Genomic DNA, 27,368 nt, shown 5'->3' on the forward strand with positions numbered 1-27,368 from the left:
ATCTCAAAATGGCTTCTCACTAATTTATTCATTGCCATTTTGTCACTAATATTCTGAGAATGTTTTCATACCCACAACGATCTGATATCAATATGACCCAGTAGCCTACAACACAGGTAGGCCACTTTCAGCTCCATTGACAGCACCCCTTTTGGTATTTTGTCTGTCTCCACACTGCAAACAAAAACTGCAACAAGTGGAGGGCGTGAGATATGTTTGAAATAATCAGTTAGTTTTTAATGCATACTTTTTTCTAGTGATGAAATTTGGAAATAACTTGTGGTTTTTATCATTTGAAGGTTTGTGTTTTCTTATCGTTGTTTATCAGACTTAACAGTATTTCATTCGATTGACATTTTGTTTACTCATATGGGCTCAGCTGGGACGGAAGAGGTTCGTTGAACATTCTTTTTTCACAAACATGCATTTCAAATGTTTTTTTGTTGTTGACTTAATGGCATATTCTTTATCTTTGAAAACGATTTACCCCTGCATATCTTTGTTTTAGTGTGCGTGACAGCCTCTCCTCCATACAGTTGGTTGTAGAGTTAAACGCCAACACGAGTAGAAATCCACGTTTTCGAACTGAAAGACTATGGCCAAATCTTACCCATGATGTTGCACAACGATTTAAGTCAGTAACTAATCGTTTTAGTCAAAGTTGGTTGTATTTGGGTAGGCTTGAAGGGACAAATCCGTGTCAATGCGGTATTTTCCTATGATATGACATACAAATAATTCTCAGCCTATGTTTCATTTCTTGGCTGGGTTTTATTTGAATGTTACATTCCACCAGCATGGCATTGTTTATTGATCAGAAACAGCTGCAAAATTATTCCTCCACTTTTCGACTGAGATGAGCCAAACAGCATCAACTTGGCTGCCTGAGCCATGGAGCAAATACAAATAGGGGGTGCAAACTTACAGTATGTTTTTGCAGCGACACTTTTTTTAACCCAGAAAATTCTCATAATGCATTGGATAATATGTAACAAACTGCTTAATACTATATATTTTAGAAATATCATTTTCTTTCTTAAAACATGCATAGAACATTGTGTAAAAGTATTATAAAGTCTAACAATGTTGAATTACCCACAATCCTGTAGAAACAGAGCCAAGCAGCACAATTAAATAGTTATATCTTGCAAAAACGTAATAATTCTATATCAGCACAACACAAACAAATAATGTTGTAATTACTTAACAACCTGATATTTGTTCACAGTACATTAAATTATAAGAAATTGTATTGACATATGAGTTAGTACCACTTGTATGAATTGAGTTCTACTGACCGTTTGAGTAGCCCGTAAACAATTTTTTAAAATGAGATATGCAGTTACTTTTTACAGCGTATACAGATAATGAAAAGGTACCCTCGATAGAAAATTCAAGGAACGTACATGTCATTTGCATTATCATGAGCAAAGTCACTGTAGCTGATCATTTTACTTGTGAGAACCAGGAGCACAGGCTGACTAGGCTTTGCTATACTGCAACCAAAGGCTGCCAGCAGCCTACCTATGCACTGTGTCCATTACAATGTAGCGAAACGCATAGCAGCTATCTTTCAAAGTTATCCATATTACCGGAGATTCATCTTATTTCATTTACATTTTAGTCATGTAGCAGAGGCTATTATCCAGAGCACATCAACAGATTTTTCACCTAGTCGGCTCAGGGATTCGAAACAGCAACCTTTCAGTTACTTGCCCAATGCTCTTAACCGCTAGGCTACGTGCCGCCTATAATTATTTCTAACCATTTCTATGGCGGAGTTTATGGAAGATTCCAAAACCAGGGAGAGAACAATAGGTAGTGAAGTCAAAGATAGGCCAGTGGTTTCCATCTGTGGAGAAGTTTTCCCTAAATCAATGATTATGACAAATCCAGCACCAGAACCAGCAATGGAGCCAGCTGGTTAATCTTTTGAATGTGGTGTAGTAATAAAATAAAAAACAGACAACAACGGATAATATTAGATGGCTAGATAAAGTTATCAAGATACACTACATGACCAAAAGTATGTGGACACCTTCTCGTCGAACATCTCATTCCAAAATCATGGGATTAATATGGTGTTGGTCACCCCTTTGCTGCTATAACAGCCTCCACTCGTCTGGGAAGGCTTTCCACTAGATGTTGGAACATTTCTGCGGGGACTTGCTTCCATTCAGCCACAAGAGCATTAGCGAGGTCGGGCACAATGTAGGGAGATTAGGCCTGGCTCGCAGTCGGCGTTCCAATTCGTGGGGTTGGGTTTGAGGTCAGGGCTCTGTGTAGGCCAGTCAAGTTCTTCCACACCGATCTCAAAAAACAATTTCTGTATGGACCTCGTTTTGGGCACGGGTGCATTGTCATGCTGAAACAGGAAAGGGGCTTCCCCAAACTGTTGCCACAAAGTTGGAAGCACAGAATCATCTAGAATGTCATTGTATTCTGTAGCGTTAAGAACTAAGGGGCCTAGCCCGATCAATGAAAAACAGCCCCTGACCATTATTCCTCTTCCACCAACCTATACAGTTGGCACTATGTATTGGTGCAGGTAGTGTTTTCCTGGCATCCGCCAAACCCAGATTCATCCGTCGGACTGCCAGATGGTGAAGCGTAATTAATCACTCCAGAGAACGCATTTCCACTGCTCCAGAGTCCAATGGCGGCGAGCTTTACACCACTCCAACCGATGCTTGGCATTGTGGATGGTGATCTTAGGCATGTGTGCGGCTGCTCTGCCATGAAGCTCCCGAAGAACAGTTATTCTGCTGACATTGCTTACAGATGCATTTTGGAACTCGGTAGTTAGTGTTGCAACCGAGGACAGACAATTGTTATCACTTCAGCACTCATTGGTCCCATTCTGTGAGCTTATGTGGCCTACCACTTCGCGGCTGAGCCGTTGTTGCTCCAAGACGTTTCCAGTTCACAATAACAGCACTTACAGTTCACCAGGGCAGCTCTAGCAGGGCAGACATTTTAAGAACTGACTTGATGGAAAGTTGGCATCCCATGACAGTGCCACGTTGAAAGTCACTGAGCTCTTCAGTAAGGCCATTCTACTGCCAATGTTTTTCTATGGAGATTGCATAGCTGTGTGCTTGATTTTATACACCTGTCAGCAACGGGTGTGGCTGAAATAGCCAAATCCACTAATTTGAAGGGGTGTCCAAATACAGACCTCTACATGCTTTGTAAGTAGGAAAACCTGCAAAATCGGCAGTGTATCAAATACTTGTTCTCCCCACTGTATGTACTTGAAAATCATCTATAATAGTGGTGGCAACGTCCTTTTTTTTTGGGGGGGGTCCTTTAAACATTATTTTCTACAAACTACACAGATTGTCACTATGCACCAGCATAAAAGCTTTTAAGTATTTCTCTCCACCCATTTGGGAAGGAGACCTCATATTTTCAATGTAGAGAAGTCACTTAACATTTTATAGGGCTAGTGGATTTTGATTTCACTGGTTATGAAGGTTGCTTTTGTTGAATAGTGCTGTAATTTACCACACCATTACATCGGGAATACGTTCTACTAACTGAAAATGGAATACAAAGGATTCTCTGCCTCGATGTTCTACCTTATTTTTTTTATTTTTTTCCTACTTTTGTTTGCCCTTCACATTTTCTTAACTTTACACAATCAATTCATGTTTTATGGCAGAATGTAATTGTCTCTTGTAGAGTTTACTTAACTCGGTGAAACTTGATGTTCACCAGATTAATTCATGTAGAAATGCACTGACCAAATTTTGCTTGGTCAAAGAGTTTGTCTTTTTGGGGGGCAGAGCTCATTAGAATAATACCCACCATGCTTTACAACCTTACATTTGGACATTTACATTTTGATCACTTAGCAAAAATGATCAAGAATGACTACAGTCAATGCATTCAACTAAGGGAGACAATTATTGAGAAATTCATTGTAGTCTATTGGTTCAGTTCAATGTACCTTAAACCCTGCTGGCTTTAAGCAGATTGATAGTCAATCTGCCATCTGCAGTGACCGTACAGCATATAAAGCGATGCTGCCTCCGCAGAAGTCAGAGCATTCATTCTTCTTCAAATCAAATCAAATCAAATGTTATTGGTCTCATACGCATACTTAGCAGATGCTAATGTGGGTGTAGCGAAATGCTTGTGTTCCTAGCTCCAACAGTGCAGTAATATCTAACAATACACATCAATACAAACAAATCTAAAAAGTTTTAGAACACCTACTCATTCAAGGGTTTTTCTTTTTTTCTAAAAAAGTTTACATTGTAGAATAATAGTGAAGACATCAAAACTATGAAATACACATATGGAATCATGTAGTAACCAGAAAAGTGTTAAATAAATCAATATATTTGAGATTTGAGATTCTTCAAATAGCCACCCGTTGCCTTGATGACAGCTTTGCACACTCTTGGCATTCTCTCAACCAGCTTCATGAGGTAGTCACCTGGAATGCATTTCATTTAACAGATGTTTCTTGTTAAAAGTTAATTTGTGCAATTTGCAGAATTTATTTATTTCTTAATGTGTTTGAGCCAATCAGTTGTGTTGTGTCAAGGTAGGGTTGGTATACAGAACATAGCCCTATTTGGTAAAATACCAAGTCCATATTATGTCAAGAATAGCTCAAATAAGCAAAGAGAAACGACAGTCCATCATTACTTTAAGACATGAAGGTCAGCCAATACGGAACATGTCCAGAACTTTGAAAGTTTCTTCAAGTACAGTTGCAAAAACCATCAAGTGCTATGGTGAAACTAGCTCTCATGAGGATTGCCACAGGAAAGTAAGACCCAGAGTTACCTCTGCTGCAGAGGATAAGTTCACTAGAGTTACCAGTATCATAAATTGCAGCCCAAATAAATGCTTCCCAGAGTTCAAGTAACATACACATCTCAACATCAACTGCTCAGAGGAGACTGTGCGAATCAGGCCTTTGAATTGCTGCAATGAAACCCTTACTAAAGTCAACCAATAATAAGAAGAGACTTGCTTGGGTGGGAATGCATTGGATGATATGATATCAGAATAGCTTTCCTAGTGTGTTAGTGGTCTTTTCCTTTACTGCTTCTTTATCCTATTGATGATGAGGGGTTATGTAATGACATCAATATTCACTCTTTAATGCCTTTTCAGAAGGGATATTCTTTCAATTTCGTAATTGGTGTGTATAAAGTTAGGGATGCTATCCCAATCATGGAGTGTATTTTCATTTTCCTTTCTGTAGTATCCCCATTGCCTACTACATTCTTCTTTAAGTACATGGGCTACATTTCCACATTTCAGCACCTGGTCAGTGGACAGCAACGTAACCATCACTTTACCTTAGAGTTTAGTGGACATATTGCTGGGTTTGATTAATAATATGGATTAAGCATCGTTGAATTTTATGTGGACCGTTGATATAGCTCATGTATTTTGTTGTTGTTGTTGTTATTCGGCAATCCATGAATCCTCAGACAGTGGCAAAAGTATGGAAATATTGAATTTACTTTTCCTATCTTCTAATTTATGATTACATAATGAGTTGATTACTTACAACTATTGGTTTTCCTCTCTTCTCTTGCTAAGCCATAGGAAACGTTCATCCTACTTCGTACAACCTAAGGATGGGGGGAAATATTGAACAACATGTTAAATGACGTGGGCCAGTGTGAATTGTGATTGCTGTTTTCTGTAAGAACTCAGGATGTCGCTGTTTACCATAAGGAGAATTACAGGCACTTCTCCACCCACTATTGGATTATTCAAAGGAGTAATGGGCTATATTGCATCACTTTCACCGAAGAGCAGTCGGATAACATTCGTTTTGATATTCCTTTTGAGAGGCTAATATTGTACTCTTACGTTGCAGTATCATTTCGACTAGTATTGAACTCTTATGTTGACACTTGGTTTTAATCATCCAGAATGGGGTTCACAGGATTTTCGTTTTCTACGTTTTTGTTCCGCCTGGCTTTTTGTCATTGCCTGATGCGCATCAGCAATGGAGACTTTAGCTATTCTATTCCAGAGGAGATGAAACGCGGATCTGTGATCGGACATCTAGTTAAGGATCTGGAGCTGGATGCTAAGAGACTTTCAGGTCGTAAAGCTCGTTTGGATATGGATGGTAGTCGTCAACGTTACTGTGACATTAATCTGAATACTGGAGATTTAGTTGTGGCTGAGACAATAGACAGGGAGGAGCTGTGTGGACCGAAAGTGTCTTGTTCTTTAAAATACGAGCTTGTGCTGGAAAAACCTATGGAATTACATCGCATAACTGTACAAATACAAGATATAAACGACAATTCACCACGGTTTCCCAATGCACGTATTGATCTAGAAATTCGGGAATCTGCTGACAAAGGCGCACGATACCCCTTGGATGAGCCTCATGACTCTGACATAGGATTAAATGGTATACAAAGCTATTCACTGGAAAGGAATGCCTATTTTAATTTGGACGTTCAAACGAGCTCAGACGGAGGAAAATATGGCGAGTTAGTGTTAGAAAAAGAGCTAGATCGAGAACAACAACAAGAGGTGACGTTATTACTTACCGCGGTTGATGGTGGGACTCCACAGAGATCTGGTACTGTAGTTATACATGTTACTGTGTTGGATGCTAACGATAATAAACCAGTGTTTAGCCAGACAGTGTATAAAGTAAGTTTGCCTGAAAATTGTCCAACAGGGACTGTTGTAGTTGCAGTCAGTGCTAGTGATGAAGACGAAGGAGCAAATGGAGAAGTATCTTATGAGTTCAATCGTATTTCCGATAAAGCAGCTAAACTGTTTTCCATCGACAAAAAGACTGGCGAGATTAAAGTGCAGGGTCCCATAGATTATGAAGAAAATACCGAATACGAAGTGCGTGTCCAGGCAAAAGATGGGTCTGGCTTAGCTGGCAATGCAAAAGTCATTATTGCAATCACCGACCTAAATGACAACGCACCGGTGATATTGATCAAATCCTTTAACAATCCCATCCCTGAGAATGTGTTACCTGGTACAGAGGTGGGGATCATTAATGTACAAGATGAAGATTCAGAGGGAAATAGACAGGTCCGCTGCTCCATTCAACAAAATGTTCCTTTCAAATTAAATCCCTCAATCAAAAACTATTATTCTCTGATAACAACAGGTGAACTAGACCGTGAGATAATATTAGATTATAACATAACTATCACTGCCACTGACGAGGGGTCTCCACCTTTATCCTCCTCAAAGACTATTCATTTATCTGTATCAGATGTGAATGACAATCCACCTGTGTTTGAAGAACAATCCTACAGCTCCTATGTGATTGAAAATAACAAGCCTGGCTCCTCAATGTGTTCTGTTACTGCCAGAGACCCAGACTGGAGACAGAACGGCACAGTGGTCTATTCTCTATTGCCCAGTGAGGTCAACGGTGTTCCGGTGTCCTCATTTTTATCCATCAACGGAGACACAGGGGTGATCCATGCTGTGAGAGCATTTGATTATGAGCAGTTTAGGAGTTTCAAAGTCCACGTTGTAGCCAGAGACAATGGTTCTCCTCCACTCAGCAGTAACGTGACTGTGAGTGTCTTCATAACAGATGAAAATGATAACTCTCCACAGATATTATACCCTGATCCAGCAGGAAACTCCTTGATGACTGAGATGGTCCCTAAAGTTGCTCTGGCGGGGTCCCTGGTTTCCAAGGTGATAGCTGTGGATGCTGACTCTGGACAGAATGCGTGGCTTTCATATCAGATTGTGAAATCGACTGATCCAGGACTTTTCACTATTGGTCTCCACAGTGGAGAGATCAGGCCACAGAGGGACATTTCTGAATCTGACAGTATGAAGCAGAACCTTGTTATATCAGTGAAAGATAACGGACAGCCCTCTCTCTCTACAACCTGTGATGTGTATTTACTCATATCAGACAACTTGGCTGAAGTTCCAGAGTTAAAAGACATTACTTATGAGGACAGTTCCAAACTGACTAACTTTTTGGTCATCGCACTAGTCTCTGTTTCCACCTTTTTCCTGACTTTCATTATTGTCATCTTGGCCATGATGTTCTGCAGTAGGAGAAAGCCTACGATGTTGTTTGATGGAGCAGTCGCCGTTCCCAGCGCGTATTTCCCTTCCAACTATGCAGAGGTGGACGGAGCTGGAACGCTGCGTAGTTCTTGCAATTATGACGCATATCTGACAACGGGCTCACGCACCAGTGACTTCAAGTTTGCCAGATCTTATAATGACAGCACGCTGCTGGTCGATCAGACACTGAAGAAGAATCTAAATGAACCTTTTGGAGAAAACATAATCACGTTCAACACCGTGGGGGAGTGTGAGGTGAGATTTCATAGGTTGTGAAAAACTGAAATGCTTTTGATCCTTTTGTGCATATATGAAGTTGTAAAACTAACCATGTGCATAGCCTACTCTATGAACCTTTGTAACTATCGTTGTGGATACTCTATGAAGCTATGTAACTATCGTTGTGCATACTCTATGAAGCTATGTAACTATCGTTGTGCATACTCTATGAAGCTATGTAACTATCGTTGTGCATACTCTATGAAGCTATGTAACTATCGTTGTGCATACTCTCTGAACCTTTGTAGCTATCGTTGTGCACACTCTATGAAGCTATGTAACTATCCGTTGCATGCTGATCTGGTAGTGCTCCTTTCATAGTTTAAGTTGTCATTATGTAGCCCATTCATTCCTCTTCCCCACCGTTCTTGCAAGGATTTATTTAATCTCAAAATGGCTTCTCACTAATTTATTCAGTGCCATTTTGTCACTAATATTCTGAGAATGTTTTCATACCCACAACGATCCGATATCAATATGACCCAGTAGCCTACAACACAGGTAGGCCATTTTCAGCTCCATTGACAGTACCCCTTTTGGCATTTTGTCTGTCTCCACACTGCAAACAAAAACTGCAACAAGTGGAGGGCGTGTGATATGTTTGAAATAATCAGTTCGTTTTTAATGCATACTTTTTTCCAGTGATGAAATTTGGAAATAACTTGTGGTTTTTATCATTTGAAGGTTTGGGTTTTCTTACCGTTGTTTATCAGGCTTAACACTATTTCATTCATGGCATATTCTTTATCTTTGGAAATGATTTAACCCTGCATATCTTTGTTTTAGTGTGCGTAACAGCCTCTCCTCCATACAGTTGGTTGTAGAGTTAAACGCCAACACGAGTAGAAATCCACGTTTTCGAACTGAAAGACTTACCCATGATGTTGCACAACGATTTAAGTCAGTAACTAATCGTTTTAGTCAAAGTTGGTTGTATTTGGGCAGGCTTGAAGGGACAAATCCGTGCCAATGCGGTATTTTCCTATGATATGACATACAAATAATTCTCAGCCTACGTTTCATTTCATGGCTGGGTTTTATTTTAATGTTACATTCCACCAGCATGGCATTGTTTATTGATCAGAAACAGCTGCAAAATTATTCCTCCACTTTTCGACTGAGATGAGCCAAACATCATCAACTTGGCTGCCTGAGCCATGGAGCAAATACAAATAGGGGGTGCAAACTTACAGTATGTTTTTGCAGCTACACTTTTTTAAAACCAGAAAATTCTCATAATTCATTGGATGATATGTAACAAACTGCTTAATACTATATATTTTTGAAATATCATTTTCTTTCTTAAAACATGCATAGAACATTGTGTAAAAGTATCATAAAGGCAAAAAAAAATTGAATTCCCCACAATCCTGTAGAAACAGAGCCAAGCGGAACAATTAAGTATTTCTATCTTGCAAAAACGTAATAATTCTATATCAGCACAACACAGATAAATCAAGTGTTTTTTACTCAAATATCAGTGTCTGACTACTACTTTATTATTTTAAGTAAATACATAAAACATAATAGAATCAAGCAAGAAGAACGTATTTCATAAATGCTGATCATTTTACTTGTGAGAACCAGGAGCACAGGCTGACTAGGCTTTGCTGTACTGCAACCAAAGCCTGCCAGCAGCCTACCTATCCACTGTGTCCATTACAATGTAAAGAAACGAAAATCAGCATTCTTTCAAAGTTATCCATATTACCGGAGATTCATCTTATTTCATTTACATTTTAGTCATGTAGCAGAGGCTCTTATCCAGAGCGACTTACAGGAGCAATTAGGTCAAGGGCACATCAACAGGTTTTTCACCTAGTCGGCTCAGGGATTCGAACCAGCAACCATTCAGTTACTTGCCCAACGCTCTTAACCGCTAGGCTACCTGCCGCCTATAATTATTTCTAACTATTTCTATGGCGGAGTTGATGGAAGATTCCAAAACCTGGGAGAGAACAATAGATGGTGAAGTCAAAGATTGGCCAGTGGTTTCCATCTGTGGAGAAGTTTTCCCTAAATCAATGATTATGACAAATCCAGCTCCAGAACCAGCAACGGAGCCAGCTGGTTAATCTTTTGAATGTGGTGTAGTAATAAATAAAAAAACAGACAACAATGGATAATATTAGATAGCTAGATAAGGTTATCAAGATACACTACATGACCAAAAGTATGTGGACACCTGCTCATCGAACATCTCATTTCAAAATCATTGGCATTAATATGGTGTTGGTCACCCCTTTGCTGCTATAACAGCCTCCACTCCTCTGGGAAGGCTTTCCACTAGATGTTGGAACATTTCTGCAGGGACTTGCCTTCCATTCAGCCACAAGAGCATTAGTGAGGTCGGGCACAATGTAGGGAGATTAGGCCTGGCTCGCAGTCGGCGTTCCAATTCATGGGGTAGGGGTTGAGGTCAGGGCACTGTGTAGGCCAGTCAAGTTGCCACAAAGTTGGAAGCACCGAATCATCTAGAATGTCATTGTATGCTGTAGCTGTAGCGTTAAGAACTAAGGGGCCTAGCCCGATCCATGACAAACAGCCCCTGACCATTATTCCTCATCCACCAACCTTTACAGTTGGCACTATGTATTGGTGCAGGTAGCATTTTCCTGGCATCCGCCAAACCCAGATTCATCTGTCGGACTGCTAGATGGTGAAGCGTAATTCATCACTCCAGAGAACGCGTTTCCACTGCTCCAGAGTCCAATGGCGGCGAGCTTTACACCACTTCAACCGATGCTTGGCATTGTGCATGCTGATCTTAGGCGTGTGTGCGGCTGCTCTGCCATGAAGCTCCCGAAGAACAGTTATTCTGCTGACATTGCTTACAGATGCAGTTTGGAACTCGGTAGTTAGTGTTGCAACCGAGGACAGACAGTTGTTATCACTTCAGCACTCAGTGGTCCCATTCTGTGAGCTTATGTGGCCTTCCACTTCGCGGCTGAGCCGTTGATGCTCCAAGACGTTTCTACTTCACAATAACAGCACTTACAGTTCACCAGAGCTGCTCTAGCAGGGCAGACATGTTACGAACTGACTTGATGGAAAGTTGGCATCCCATGACGGTGCCACGTTGAAAGTCACTGAGCTCTTCAGTAAGGCCATTCTACTGCCAATGTTTTTCTATGGAGATTGGATAGCTGTGTGCTTGATTTTATACACCTGTCAGCAACGGGTGTGGCTGAAATAGCCAAATCCACTAATTTGAAGGGGTGTCCAAATACTTTTGTATAAATAGTATAACTAGCTAGCTAAATAAGGTTAGCATGCTAGTTCGCTAAACTGAGCTGTCAGTGCCCTATTTGTTGATGTTTGTCAACTCCACATGGAAATTCCCACACCCAATTCTTGAATATGTATAAGTAGCCGTCGTCATTCTTCGGAGGTGGAACCTAAATGTGCAATTCCTCTCTAGGACAGGAAATTCCGTAGAAATAGTGTTGGCAACTTCCTTTTTTTTTGTGGGGGGGGGGGGTTCCTTTAAACATTATTTTCTACATACTACACAGAGTGTCACTATTCACCAGCAAAAAAAGCTTTTAAGTACTTCTCTCCACCCATTTGTGTAATTTACAGGAAGGAGACCTCATATTTTCAATGTAGAGAAGTCACTTAACATTCTATAGGGCTAGTGGATTTTGATTTCACTGGTTATGAAGGTTGCTTTTGTTGAATAGTGCTGTAATTTACCACACCATTACATCAGGAATACGTTTTACTTACTGAAAATGAAATACAAAGGATTCTCTGCCTCGATGTTCTACCTTAATTTTTTTTTATTTTCCTGCTTTTGTTTGCCCTTCACATTTTCTTAACATTACAGAATCAATTCATGTTTTATGGCAGAATGTAATTGTCTCTTGTAGAGTTTACTTAACTCGATGGAACTTGATGTTCACCAGATTAATTATTGTAGAAATGCACTGACCAAATTTAGCTTGGTCAAAGAGTTTGTCTTTTTGGGGGGCAGAGCTCATTAGAATAATACCCAGCATGCTTTACAACCGTACATTTGGACATTTACATTTACATTTTGATCACTTAGAAAAAATGATCAAGAATGACTACAGTCAATGCATTCAACTAAGGGAGAGAATTATTGAGAAATTCGTTGTAGTCTGTTGGTTCAGTTGAATGTACGTTAAACCCTGCTGGCTTTAAGCAGATTGATAGTCAATCTGCCATCTGCAGTGACCGTACAGCATATAAAGCGATGCTGCCTCCACAGAAGTCAGAGCATTCATACTTCTTCAAATCAAATCCAATCAAAAGTTATTGCTCATACACATATTTAGCAGATGCTATTGTGGGTGTAGCGAAATGCTTGTGTTCCTAGCTCCAACAGTGCAGTAATATCTAACAATACACAACAATACACACAAATCTAAAAAGTTTTAGAACACCTACTCATTCAAGGGTTTTTCTTTTTTTCTGAAAAAGTTTACATTGTAGAATAATAGTGAAGACATCAAAACTATGAAATATACATATGGAATCATGTAGTAACAAGAAAAGTGTTGAATAAATCAAATATATTTTATATTTGAGATTCTTCAAATAGCCACCCGTTGCCTTGATGACAGCTTTGCACACTCTTTGCATTCTTTCAACCAGCTTCATGAGGTAGTCACCTGGAATGCATTTCAATTAACAGATGTTTCTTGTTAAATGTTAATTTTTGCAATTTGCGGAATTTAATTATTTATTAATGTGTTTGAGCCAATCAGTTGTGTTGTGACAAGGTAGGGTTGGTATACAGAACATAGCCCTATTTGGTAAAATACCAAGTCCATATTATGTCAAGAATAGCTCAAATAAGCAAAGAGAAACGACAGTCCATCATTACTTTAGGACATGAAGGTCAGCCAATACGGAACATGTCCAGAACTTTGAAAGTTTCTTCAAGTACAGTCGCATAAACCATCAAGTGCTATGGTGAAACTAGCTCTCATGAGGATTGCCACAGGAAAGTAAGACCCAGAGTTACCTCTGCTGCAGAGGATAAGTTCACTAGAGTTACCAGTATCAGAAATTGCAGCCCAAATAAATGCTTCACAGAGTTCAAGTAACAGACATATCTCAACATCAACTGCTCAGAGGAGACTGTGTGAATCAGGCCTTTGAATTGCTGCAATGCAACCCTTACTAAAGGAAACCAATAATAAGAAGAGACTTGCTTGGGTGCGAATGCATTGGATGATATTATATCAGAATAGCTTTCTTAGTGTGTTAGTGGTCTTTTTCTTTACTGCTTCTTTATCCTATTGATGATGAGGGGTTATGCAATGACATCAATATTCACTTTTTAATGCCTTTTCAGAAGGGATATTCTTTCAATTTCGTTATTGGTTTGTATAAAGTTAAGGATGCTATCCCAATCATGGAGTGTATTTTCATTTTCCTTTCTGTAGTATCCCCATTGCCTACTACATTCTTCTTTAAGTACATGGGCTACATTTCCACATTTCAGCACCTGGTCAGTAGACAGCGACGTAACCATCACTTTACCTTAGAGTTTAGTGGACATATTGCTGGGTTTGATTAATAATATGGATTATGCATCGTTGAATTTTATATGGGCCGTTGATATAGCTTATCTATTTTGTTGTTGTTGTTGTTATTCGGCAGACAGTGGCAAAAGTATGGAAATATTGAATTTACTTTTCCTATCTTCTAATTTATGATTACATAATGAGTTGATTATTCACAACTATTGGTTTTCCTCTCTTCTCTTGCTAAGCCATAGGAAACGTTCATCCTACTTCGCACAACCTAAGGATGGGGGGATATATTAACCAATATGATAAAATGACGTAGGCCTGTGTGAATTGTGATTGCTGTTTTCTGTAAGAACTCAGGATGTCGCTGTTTACCATAAGGATAATTACAGGCACTTCTCCACCCACTATTGGATTATTCAAAGGAGTAATAGGCTATATTGCATCACTTTCACCGAAGAGCAGTCGGATAACATTCGTTTTGATATTCCTTTTGAGAGGCTAATATTGTACTCTTACGTTGCAGTATCATTTCGACTAGTATTGAACTCTTATGTTGACACTTGGTTTTAATCATCCAGAATGAGGTACACAGGATTTTCGTTTTCTACGTTTTTGTTCCGCCTGGCTTTTTGTCATTGCCTGATGCGCATCAGCAATGGAGACTTTAGCTATTCTATTCCAGAGGAGATGAAACGCGGATCGGTGGTCGGACATCTAGTTAAGGATCTGGGGCTGGATGCTAAGAGACTTTCAGGTCGTAAAGCTCGTTTGGATATGGATGGAAGTCGTCAACGTTACTGTGACATTAATCTGAATACTGGAGATTTAGTTGTGGCTGAAACAATAGACAGGGAGGAGCTGTGTGGACCGAAAGTGTCTTGTTCTTTAAAATACGAGCTTGTGCTGGAAAAACCTCTGGAATTACATCGCATAACTGTACAAATACAAGATATAAACGACAATTCACCACGGTTTCCCAATGCACGTATTGATCTAGAAATTCGGGAATCTGCTGTCAAAGGTTCACGATACCCCTTGGATGAGCCTCATGACTCTGACATAGGATTAAATGGTATACAAAGCTATTCACTGGAGAGGAATGCCTATTTTATTTTGGACGTTCAAACGAGCTCAGACGGAGGAAAATATGGCGAGTTAGTGTTAGAAAAAGAGCTAGATCGAGAACAACAACAAGAGGTGACGTTATTACTTACCGCGGTTGATGGTGGGACTCCACAGAGATCTGGTACTGTAGTTATACACGTCACTGTGTTGGATGCTAACGATAATAAACCAGTGTTTAGCCAGACAGTGTATAAAGTAAGTTTGCCTGAAAATTGTCCAACAGGGACTGTTGTAGTTGCAGTTAGTGCTACTGATGAAGACGAAGGAGCAAATGGAGAAGTATCATATGAGTTCAATCGTATTTCCGATAAAGCAGCTAAACTGTTTTGCATCGACAAAAAGACTGGCGAGATTAAAGTGCAGGGTCCCATAGATTATGAAGAAAATACCGAATACGAAGTGCGTGTCCAGGCAAAAGATGGGTCTGGCTTAGCTGGCAATGCAAAAGTAATGATAGAAATCACCGACCTAAATGACAACGCACCGGTGATATTGATCAAATCCTTTAACAATCCCATCCCTGAGAATGTGTTACCTGGTACAGAGGTGGGGATCATAAATGTACAAGATGAAGATTCAGAGGGAAATAGACAGGTCCGCTGCTCCATTCAACAAAATGTTCCTTTCAAATTAAATCCCTCAATCAAAAACTATTATTCTCTGATGACAACAGGTGAACTAGACCGTGAGATAATATTAGATTATAACATAACTATCACTGCCACTGACGAGGGGTCTCCACCTTTATTCTCCTCAAAGACTATTCATTTATCTGTGTCAGACGTGAATGACAATCCACCTGTGTTTGAAGAACAATCCTACAGCTCCTATATGACTGAAAATAACAAGCCTGGCTCCTCAATGTGTTCGGTTACTGCCAGAGACCCAGACTGGAGACAGAACGGCACAGTGGTCTATTCTCTATTGCCCAGTGAGGTCAACGGTGTTCCGGTGTCCTCATTTTTATCCATCAACGGAGACACGGGGGTGATCCATGCTGTGAGAGCATTTGATTATGAGCAGTTTAGGAGCTTCAAAGTCCACGTTGTAGCCAGAGACAATGGTTCTCCTCCACTCAGCAGTAACGTGACTGTGAGTGTCTTCATAACAGATGAAAATGATAACTCTCCACAGATATTATACCCTGATCCAGCAGGAAACTCCTTGATGACTGAGATGGTCCCTAAAGTTGCTCTGGCGGGGTCCCTGGTTTCCAAGGTGATAGCTGTGGATGCTGACTCTGGACAGAATGCGTGGCTTTCATATCAGATTGTGAAATCGACTGATCCGGGACTTTTCACTATTGGTCTCCACAGTGGAGAGATCAGGCCACAGAGAGACATTTCTGAATATGACAGTATGAAGCAGAACCTTGTTATATCAGTGAAAGATAACGGACAGCCCTCTCTCTCTACAACCTGTGATGTGTATTTACTCATATCAGACAACTTGGCTGAAGTTCCAGAGTTAAAAGACATTACTTATGAGGACAGTTCCAAACTGACTAACTTTTTGGTCATCGCACTAGTCTCTGTTTCCACCTTTTTCCTGACTTTCATTATTGTCATCTTGGCCATGAGGTTCTGCAGTAGGAGAAAGCCTACGATGTTGTTTGATGGAGCAGTCGCCGTTCCCAGCGCGTATTTCCCTTCCAACTATGCAGAGGTGGACGGAGCTGGAACGCTGCGTAGTTCTTGCAATTATGACGCATACCTGACAACGGGCTCACGCACCAGTGACTTCAAGTTTGCCAGATCTTATAATGACAGCACGCTGCTGGCTGATCAGACACTGAAGAAGAATCTAAATGAACATTTTGGAGAAAACATAATCACGTTCAACACCGTGGGGGAGTGTGAGGTGAGATTTCATAGGTTGTGAAAAACTGAAATGCTTTTGATCCTTTTGTGCATATATGAAGTTGTAAAACTAACCATGTGCATAGCCTACTTTATGAACCTTTGTAACTATCGTTGTGCATACTCTATGAAGCTATGTAACTATCGTTGTGCATACTCTATGAAGCTATGTAACTATCGTTGTGCATACTCTCTGAACCTTTGTAGCTATAGTTGTGCATACTCTATGAAGCTATGTAACTATCCGTTGCATGCTGATCTGGTAGTGCTCCTTTCATAGTTTAAGTTGTCATTATGTAGCCCATTCATTCCTCTTCCCCACCGTTCTTGCAAGGATATATATAATCTCAAAATGGCTTCTCACTAATTTATTCAGTGCCATTTTGTCACTAATATTTTGAGAATGTTTACATACCCACAACGATCCGATATCAATATGACCCAGTAGCCTACAACACAGGTAGGCCATTTTCAGCTCCATTGACAGCACCCCTTTTGGAATTTTGTCTGTCTCCACACTGCAAACAAAAACTGCAACAAGTGGAGGGCGTGAGATATGTTTGAAATAATCAGTTCGTTTTTAATGCATACTTTTTTCCAGTGATGAAATTTGGAAATAACTTGTGGATTTTATCATTTGAAGGTTTGGGTTTTCTTATCGTTGTTTATCAGACTTAACAGTATTTCATTCGATTGAAATGTTGTTTACTCATATGGGCTCAGCTGGGATGGAAGAGGTTCGTTGAACATTCTTTTTTCACAAACATGCATTTAAAATGTTTTTTGGTTGTTGACTTAATGGCATATTCTTTATCTTTGGAAATGATTTAACCCTGCATATCTTTGTTTTATTGTGCGTGACAGCCTCTCCTCCATACAGTTGGTTGTAGAGTTAAACGCCAACACGAGTAGATATCCACGTTTTCGAACTGAAAGACTTAGGCCAAATCTTACCCATGATGTTGCATAACGATTTAAGCCAGTAACTAATCGTTATAGTCAAAGTTGGTTGTATTTGGGCAGGCTTGAAGGGACAAATCCGTGCCAATGCGGTATTTTCCTATGATATGACATACACATAATTCTCATCTTACGTTTCATTTCATGGCGGGGTTTTATTTGAATGTTACATTCCACCAGCATGGCATTGTTTATTGATCAGAAACAGCTGCAAAATTATTCCTCCACTTTTCGACTGAGATGAGCCAAACAGCATCAACTTGGCTGCCTGAGCCATGGTGCAAATACAAATAGGGGGTGCAAACTTACAGTATGTTTTTGCAGCGACACTTTTTTAAAACCAGAAAATTCTCATTTTCATCAATTCATTTGATAATTTGTAACAAACTGCTTAATACTATATATTTTAGAAATATAATTTTCATTCTTAAAACATGCATAGAACATTGTGTAAAAGTATCATAAAGTCTAAAAATGTTGAATTACCCACAACCCTGTAGAAACAGATCCAAACGGCACAATTAAATATTTATATCTTGCAAAAACTTAATAATTCTATATCAGCACAAACAGATAAATCAAGTGTTTTTTCCTCAAATATCAGTGTCTGACTACTACTTTATTATTTTAAGTAAATACATAAAACATAATAGAATCAAGCAAGAAGAACGTATTTCATAAACGTTAGATTTACTTTAAAATATTAAGTAATCATGACTTGCAAAATCTCTAGAACTTTAGATTAGCAGAACAAACAAATAATGTTGTAATTACTTAACAACCTGATATTTGTTCACAGTACATTAAATTATAAGAACTTGTATTGATATATGAGTTAGTACCTCCTGAGTGGCGCAGTGGTCTAAGGCTGTGCCACTAGAGATCCTGGTTCGAATCCAGGCTCTGTCGTAGCCGGCCGTGACCGGGAGACCCATGGGGCGGCGCGCAATTGGCCCAGCGTCATCCAGGGTAGGGGAGGGAATGGCCGGCAGGGATGTAGCTCAGTTGATAGAGCATGGTGTTTGCAACGCCAGGGTTGTGGGTTCGATTCCCACAGGGGGTATGAAAAAATATATATATAATGTAAATCGCTCTGGATAAGAGCGTCTGCTAAATGACGTAAATGTATGAATTGAGTTCTACTGACTGTTTGAGTAGCCAGTAAACAATTTATTTAATGAGTTATGCAGTTACTTTTTACAGCGTATACAGATAATGAAAAAGCACCCTCGATAGAAAATTCAAGGAACGTACATGTCATTTGCATTATCATGAGCAAAGTCACTGTAGCTGATCATTTTACTTGTGAGAACCAGGAGCACAGGCTGACTAGGCTTTGCTGTACTGCAACCAAAGCCTGCCAGCAGCCTACCTATCCACTGTGTCCATTACAATGTAGAGAAACAAATATAAGCTATCTTTCAAAGTTATCCATATTACCGGAGATTCATCTTATTTCATTTACATTTTAGTCATGTAGCAGAGGCTCTTATCCAGAGCGACTTACAGGAGCAATTAGGTCAAGGGCACATCAACAGATTTTTCACCTAGTCGGCTCAGGGATTCGAACCAGCAACCATTCAGTTACTTGCCCAACGCTCTTAACCGCTAGGCTACCTGCCGCCTATAATTATTTCTAACTATTTCTATGGTGGAGTTCATGGAAGATTCCAAAACCTGGGAGAGAACAATAGATGGTGAAGTCAAAGATAGGCCAGTGGTTTCCATCTGTGGAGAAGTTTTCCCTAAATCAATGATTATGACAAATCCAGCTCCAGAACCAGCAATGGAGCCAGCTGGATAATCTTTTGAATGTGGTGTAGTAATAATAATAAAAAAAACAGACAACAACGGATAATATTAGATGGCTAGATAAGGTTATCAAGATACACTACATGACCAAAGTATGTGGACACCTGCTCGTCGAACATCTCATTCCAAAATCATGGGCATTAATATGGTGTTGGTCACCCCTTTGCTGCTATAACAGCCTCCACTCCTCTGGGAAGGCTTTCCACTAGATGTTGGAACATTTCTGCAGGTACTTGCTTCCATTCAGCCACAAGAGCATTAGTGAGGTTGTGCACAATGTAGGGAGATTAGGCCTGGCTTGCAGTCGGCGTTCCAATTCATGGGTTTGGGGTTGAGGTCAAGGCTCTGTGTAGGCCATTCAAGTCCTTCCACACCGATCTCGACAAACCATTTCTGTATGGACCTCGCTTTGTGCACGGGTGCATTGTCATGCTGAATCAGGAAAGGGGCTTCCCCAAACTGTTGCCACAAAGTTGGAAGCACCGAATCATCTAGAATGTCATTGTATGCTGTAGCGTTAAGAACTAAGGGGCCTAGCCCGATCCATGAAAAACAGCCCCTGACCATTATTCCTCCTCCACAAACCTTTACAGTTGGCACTATGTATTGGTGCAGGTAGCGTTTTCCTGGCATCCGCCAAACCCAGATTCATCTGTCGGACTGCTAGATGGTGAAGCGTAATTTATCACTCCAGAGAACGCGTTTCCACTGCTCCAGAGTCCAATGGCGGCGAGCTTTACACCACTTCAACCGATGCTTGGCATTGTGCATGCTGATCTTAGGCGTGTGTGCGGCTGCTCTGCCATGAAGCTCCCGAAGAACAGTTATTCTGCTGACATTGCTTACAGATGCAGTTTGGAACTCGGTAGTTAGTGTTGCAACCGAGGACAGACAATTGTTATCACTTCAGCACTCAGTGGTCCCATTCTGTGAGCTTGTGTGGCCTACCACTTCGAGGCTGAGCCGTTGATGCTCCAAGACGTTTCCATTTCACAATAACAGCACTTACAGTTCACCAGGGCAGCTCTGGCAGGCAGACATTTTACTGAACTGACTTGATGGAAAGTTGGCATCCCATGACGGTGCCACGTTGAAAGTCACTGAGCTCTTCAGTAAGGCCATTCTACTGCCAATGTTTTTCTATGGAGATTGGATAGCTGTGTGCTTGATTTTATACACCTGTCAGCAACGGGTGTGGCTGAAATAGCCAAATCCACTAATTTGAAGGGGTGTCCAAATACTTTTGTATAAATAGTATAACTAGCTAGCTAAATAAGGTTAGCATGCTAGTTAGCTAAACTGAGCTGTCAGTGCCCTATTTGTTGATGTTTGTCAACTCCACATGGAAATTCCCACACCCAATTCTTGAATATGTATAAGTAGCCGTCGTCATTCTTCGGAGTGGAACCTAAATGTGCAATTCCTCTCTAGGACAGGAAATTCCGTAGAAATAGTGTTGGCAACTTCCTTTTTTTTTTGGGGGTCCTTTAAACATTATTTTCTACATACTACCCAGAGTGTCACTATTCACCAGCAAAAAAAGCTTTTAAGTATTTCTCTCCACCCATTTGTGTAATTTACAGGAAGGAGACCTCATATTTTCAATGTAGAGAAGTCACTTAACATTTTATAGGGCTAGTGGATTTTGATTTCACTGGTTATGAAGGTTGCTTTGGTTGAATAGTGCTGTAATTTACCACACCATTACATCAGGAATACGTTTTACTAACTGAAAATGGAATACAAAGGATTCTCTGCCTCGATGTTCTACCTTTTTTTTTTTTTATTGTCCTACTTTTGTTTGCCCTTCATATGTTCTTAACATTACACAATCAATTCATGTTTTATGATAGAATGTAATTGTCTCTTGTAGAGTTTACTTAACTCGGTGGAACTTGATGTTCACCAGATTAACTCATGTAGAAATGCACTGATCAAATTTAGCTTGGTCAAAGATTTTGTCTTTTTGGGGGGCAGAGCTCATTAGAATAATACCCAGCATGCTTTACAACTTTACATTTAGACATTTACATTTACATTTTGATCACTTAGCAAAAACTATCAAGAATGACTACAGTCAATGCATTCAACTAAGGGAGAGAATTATTGAGAAATTAGTTGTAGTCTGTTGGTTCAGTTCAATGTACCTTAAACCCTGCTGGCTTAAAGCAGATTGATAGTCAATCTGCCATCAGCAGTGACCGTACAGCATATAAAGCGATGCTGACTCCGCAGAAGTCAGAGCATTCATCTCCGCAGAAGTCAGACCATTCATACTTCTTCAAATCAAATCCAATCAAATGTTATTGGTCTCATACACATATTTAGCAGATGCTATTGTGGGTGTGGCGAAATGCTTGTGTTCCTAGCTCCAACAGTGCGTTATCTATACAACAATACACACCGTTTTAGAACACCTACTCATTCAAGGGTTTTTCTTTTTTTCTAAAAAAGTTTACATTGTAGAATAATAGTGAAGACATCAAAACTATGAAATACACATATGGAATCATATAGTAACCAGAAAAGCGTTGAATAAATCAAATATATTTTATATTTGAGATTCTTCAAATAGCCACCCGTTGCCTTGATGACAGCTTTGCACACTCTTGGCATTCTCTCAACCAGCTTCATGAGGTAGTCACCTGTAATGCATTTCAATTAACAGATGTTTCTTGTTAATAGTTAATTTGTGCAATTTGCGGAATGTATTTATTTCTCAATGTGTTTGAGCCAATCAGTTGTGTTGTGACAAGGTAGGGTTGGTATACAGAACAAAGCCCTATTTGGTAAAATACCAAGTCCATATTATGTCAAGAATAGCTCAAATAAGCAAAGAGAAACGACAGTGCATCATTACTTTAAGACATGAAGGTCAGCCAATACGGAACATGTCCAGAACTTTGAAAGTTTCTTCAAGTACAGTCGCAAAAACCATCAAGTGCTATGGTGAAACTAGCTCTCATGAGGATTGCCACAGGAAAGTAAGACCCAGAGTTACCTCTGCTGCAGAGGATAAGTTCACTAGAGTTACCAGTATCATAAATTGCAGCCCAAATAAATGCTTCACAGAGTTCAAGTAACAGACACATGTCAACATCAACTGCTCAGAGGAGACTGTGCGAATCAGGCCTTTGAAATGCTGCAATGAAACCCTTACTAAAGGAAACCAATAAAAAGAAGAGACTTGCTTGGGTGCGAATGCATTGGATGATATGATATCAGAATAGCTTTCCTAGTGTGTTAGTGGTCTTTTCCTTTACTGGTTCTTTATCATATTGATGATGAGGGGTTATGTAATGACATCAATATTCACTTTTGAATGCCTTTTCAGAAGGGATATTCTTTCAATTTCGTTGTTGGTGTGTATAAAGTTAGGGATGCTATCCCAATCATGGAGTGTATTTTCATTTTCCTTTCTGTAGTATCCCCATTGCCTACTACATTTGTCTTTAAGTACATAGGGCTACATTTCCACATTTCAGCACCTGGTCAGTGGACAGCGACGTAACCATCACTTTCCTTTTTAGTGGACATTTGCTTTTTATGGATTATGCATCGTTGAATATTATGTGGACCGTTGATACAGCTTATCTATTTTGTTGTTGTTGTTGTTATTCGGCACAGACAGTGGCAAAAGTATGGAAATATTGAATTTACTTTTCCTATCTTCTAATTTATGATTACATAACGAGTTGATTACTTACAACTATTGGTTTTCCTCTCTTCTCTTGCTAAGCCATAGGAAACGTTCATCCTACTTCGCACAACCTAAGGATGGGGGGAAATATTGAACAATATGTTAAATGACGTGGGCCTGTGTGTATTGTGATTGCTGTTTTCTGTAAGAACTCAGGATGTCGCTGTTTACCATAAGGAGAATTACAGGCACTTCTCCACCCACTATTGGATTATTCAAACGAGTAATAGGCTATATTGCATCACTTTCACCGAAGAGCAGTCGGATAACATTCGTTTTGATATTCCTTTTGAGAGGCTAATATTGTACTCTTACGTTGCAGTATCATTTCGACTAGTATTGAACTATTTTGTTGACACTTGATTTTAATCATCCAGAATGGGGTTCACAGGATTTTCGTTTTCTACGTTTTTGTTCCGCCTGGCTTTTTGTCATTGCCTGATGCGCATCAGCAATGGAGACTTTAGCTATTCTATTCCAGAGGAGATGAAACGCGGATCGGTGGTCGGACATCTAGTTAAGGATCTGGGGCTGGATGCTAAGAGACTTTCAGGTCGTAAAGCTCGTTTGGATATGGATGGAAGTCGTCAACGTTACTGTGACATTAATCTGAATACTGGAGATTTAGTTGTGGCTGAAACAATAGACAGGGAGGAGCTGTGTGGACCGAAGGAGTCATGTTCTTTAAAATACGAGCTTGTGCTGGAAAAACCTATGGAATTACATCGCATAACTGTACAAATACAAGATATAAACGACAATTCACCACGGTTTCCCAATGCACGTATTGATCTAGAAATTCAGGAATCTGCTGTCAAAGGCGCACGATACCCCTTGGATGAGCCTCATGACTCTGACATAGGATTAAATGGTATACAAAGCTATTCACTGGAGAGGAATGCCTATTTTATTTTGGACGTTCAAATGAGCTCAGACGGAGGAAAATATGGCGAGTTAGTGTTAGAAAAAGAGCTAGATCGAGAACAACAACAGGAGGTGACGTTATTACTTACCGCGGTTGATGGTGGGACTCCACATAGATCTGGTACTGTAGTTATACACGTCACTGTGTTGGATGCTAACGATAATAAACCTGTGTTTAGCCAGACAGTGTATAAAGTAAGTTTACAAGAAAATTGTCCAACAGGGACTGTTGTAGTTGCAGTTAGTGCTAGTGATGAAGACGAAGGAGCAAATGGAGAAGTATCTTATGAGTTCAATCGTATTTCCGATAAAGCAGCTAAACTGTTTTCCATCGACAAAAAGACTGGCGAGATTAAAGTGCAGGGTCCCATAGATTATGAAGAAAATACCGAATACGAAGTGCGTGTCCAGGCAAAAGATGGGTCTGGCTTAGCTGGCAATGCAAAAGTAATGATAGAAATCACAGACCTAAATGACAACACACCGGTGATATTGATCAAATCCTTTAACAATCCCATCCCTGAGAATGTGTTACCTGGTACAGAGGTGGGGATCATAAATGTACAAGATGAAGATTCAGAGGGAAATAGACAGGTCCGCTGCTCCATTCAACAAAATGTTCCTTTCAAATTAAATCCCTCAATCAAAAACTATTATTCTCTGATAACAACAGGTGAACTAGACCGTGAGATAATATTAGATTATAACATAACTATCACTGCCACTGACGAGGGGTCTCCACCTTTATCCTCCTCAAAGACTATTCATTTATCTGTATCAGATGTGAATGACAATCCACCTGTGTTTGAAGAACAATCCTACAGCTCCTATGTCACTGAAAATAACAAGCCTGGCTCCTCAATGTGTTCTGTTACTGCCAGAGACCCAGACTGGAGACAGAACGGCACAGTGGTCTATTCTCTATTGCCCAGTGAGGTCAACGGTGTTCCGGTGTCCTCATTTTTATCCATCAACGGAGACACGGGGGTGATCCATGCTGTGAGAGCATTTGATTATGAGCAGTTTAGGAGCTTCAAAGTCCACGTTGTAACAAGAGACAATGGTTCTCCTCCACTCAGCAGTAACGTGACAGTGAGTGTCTTCATAACAGATGAAAATGATAACTCTCCCCAGATATTATACCCTGATCCACCAGGAAACTCCTTGATGACTGAGATGGTCCCCAAAGTTGCTCTGGCGGGGTCCCTGGTTTCCAAGGTGATAGCTGTGGATGCTGACTCTGGACAGAATGCGTGGCTTTCATATCAGATTGTGAAATCTACTGATCCGGGACTTTTTACTATTGGTCTCCACAGTGGAGAGATCAGGTCACAGAGGGACATTTCTGAATCTGACAGTATGAAGCAGAACCTTGTTATATCAGTGAAAGATAACGGACAGCCCTCTCTCTCTACAACCTGTGAAGTGTATTTACTCATATCAGACAACTTGGCTGAAGTTCCAGAACTGAAAGACATTACTTATGAGGACAGTTCCAAACTGACTAACTTTTTGGTCATCGCACTAGTCTCTGTTTCCACCTTTTTCCTGACTTTCATTATTGTCATCTTGGCCATGAGGTTCTGCAGTAGGAGAAAGCCTACGATGTTGTTTGATGGAGCAGTCGCCGTTCCCAGCGCGTATTTCCCTTCCAACTATGCAGAGGTGGACGGAGCTGGAACGCTGCGTAGTTCTTGCAATTATGACGCATATCTGACAACGGGCTCACGCACCAGTGACTTCAAGTTTGCCAGATCTTACAATGACAGCACGCTGCTGGCTGATCAGACACTGAAGAAGAATCTAAATGAACCTTTTGGAGAAAACATAATCACGTTCAACACCGTGGGGGAGTGTGAGGTGAGATTTCATAGGTTGTGAAAAACTGAAATGCTTTTGATCCTTGTGTGCATATATGAAGTTGTACAACTAACCATGTACATAGCCTATTAACCTTTGTAGCTATAGTTGTGCATACTCTATGAAGCTATGTAACTATCCGTTGCATGCTGATCTGGTAGCCCTCCTTTCATAGTTTAAGTTGTCATTATGTAACCCATTCATTCCTCTTCCCCACCGTTCTTGCAAGGATTTATTTAATCTCAAAATGGCTTCTCACTAAATTTTTCAGTGCCATTTTGTCACTAATATTCTGAGAATGTTTTCATACCCAAAACGATCCGATATCAATATGACCCAGTAGCCTACAACACAGGTAGGCCAGTTTCAGCACCGTTGACAGCACTTCTTTTGGAATTTTGTCTGTCTCCACACTGCAAACAAAAATTGCAACAAGTGGAGGGCGTGTGATATGTTTGAAATAATCAGTTCGTTTTTAATGCATACTTCTTTCCAGTGATGAAATTTGGAAATAACTTGTGTATTTTATCATTTGAAGGTTTGGGTTTTCTTATCGTTGTTTATCAGACTCAACAGTATTTCATTCGATTGAAATGTTGTTTACTCATATGGGCTCAGCTGGGACGGAAGAGGTTCGTTGAACATTCATTTTTTCACAAACATGCATTTAAAATGTTTTTTGGTTGTTGACTTAATGGCATATTCTTTATCTTTGGAAATGATTTACCCCTGCATATCTTTGTTTTATTGTGCGTGACAGCCTCTCCTCCATACAGTTGGTTGTAGAGTTAAACGCCAACACGAGTAGATATCCACGTTTTCGAACTGAAAGACTTAGGCCAAATCTTACCCATGATGTTGCATAACGATTTAAGCCAGTAACTAATCGTTATAGTCAAAGTTGGTTGTATTTGGGCAGGCTTGAAGGGACAAATCCGTGCCAATGCGGTATTTTCCTATGATATGACATACAAATAATTATCATCTTACGTTTCATTTCATGGCTGGGTTTTATTTGAATGTTACATTCCACCAGCATGGCATTGTTTATTGATCAGAAACAGCTGCAAAATTATTCCTCCACTTTTCGACTGAGATGAGCCAAACAGCATCAACTTGGCTGCCTGAGCCATGGAGCAAATACAAATAGGGGGTGCAAACTTACAGTATGTTTTTGCAGCGACACTTTTTTTAAACCAGAAAATTCTCATTTTCATCAATTCATTGGATAATTTGTAACAAACTGCTTAATACTATATATTTTAGAAATTTAATTTTCATTCT

The 27,368-nt window shown here is 40.0% G+C and overlaps 3 protein-coding genes across 10 annotated transcripts in view; all 3 read left to right on the forward strand.

The window, feature by feature from the left end:
* Positions 1-27,368, forward strand: part of LOC121579882 (protocadherin gamma-C5-like) — a 189,514-nt gene that overhangs the window by 22,016 nt on the left and 140,130 nt on the right. For 3 of the 8 annotated variants that reach the window (XM_045224378.1, XM_045224381.1, XM_045224399.1), the window contains exon 1: positions 23,538-26,084. The exons of the other annotated variants lie outside the window; for them this stretch is intronic. In XM_045224378.1, the coding sequence (XP_045080313.1) occupies positions 23,679-26,084 (2,406 nt within the window). In that variant the 5' untranslated portion in view covers positions 23,538-23,678. Of the gene's footprint in view, positions 1-23,537; positions 26,085-27,368 lie in introns of those variants that run through there. 8 annotated transcript variants of the gene reach the window in all.
* LOC121578891 (protocadherin gamma-A11) lies at positions 5,767-8,334 on the forward strand. The gene has a single exon (XM_041893207.1). It carries the CDS (start codon positions 5,908-5,910, stop codon positions 8,332-8,334), a length of 2,427 nt encoding a protein of 808 aa, XP_041749141.1. The 5' UTR covers positions 5,767-5,907.
* Positions 14,283-16,850, forward strand: LOC121578892 (protocadherin gamma-A11-like). The gene has a single exon (XM_041893208.2). The coding sequence runs from the start codon at positions 14,424-14,426 to the stop codon at positions 16,848-16,850; it is 2,427 nt and encodes an 808-aa protein (XP_041749142.2). The 5' UTR covers positions 14,283-14,423.

Source organism: Coregonus clupeaformis, chromosome 13 (assembly GCF_020615455.1).
Source record: "Coregonus clupeaformis isolate EN_2021a chromosome 13, ASM2061545v1, whole genome shotgun sequence".
Taxonomy (NCBI): Eukaryota; Metazoa; Chordata; class Actinopteri; order Salmoniformes; family Salmonidae; genus Coregonus; species Coregonus clupeaformis.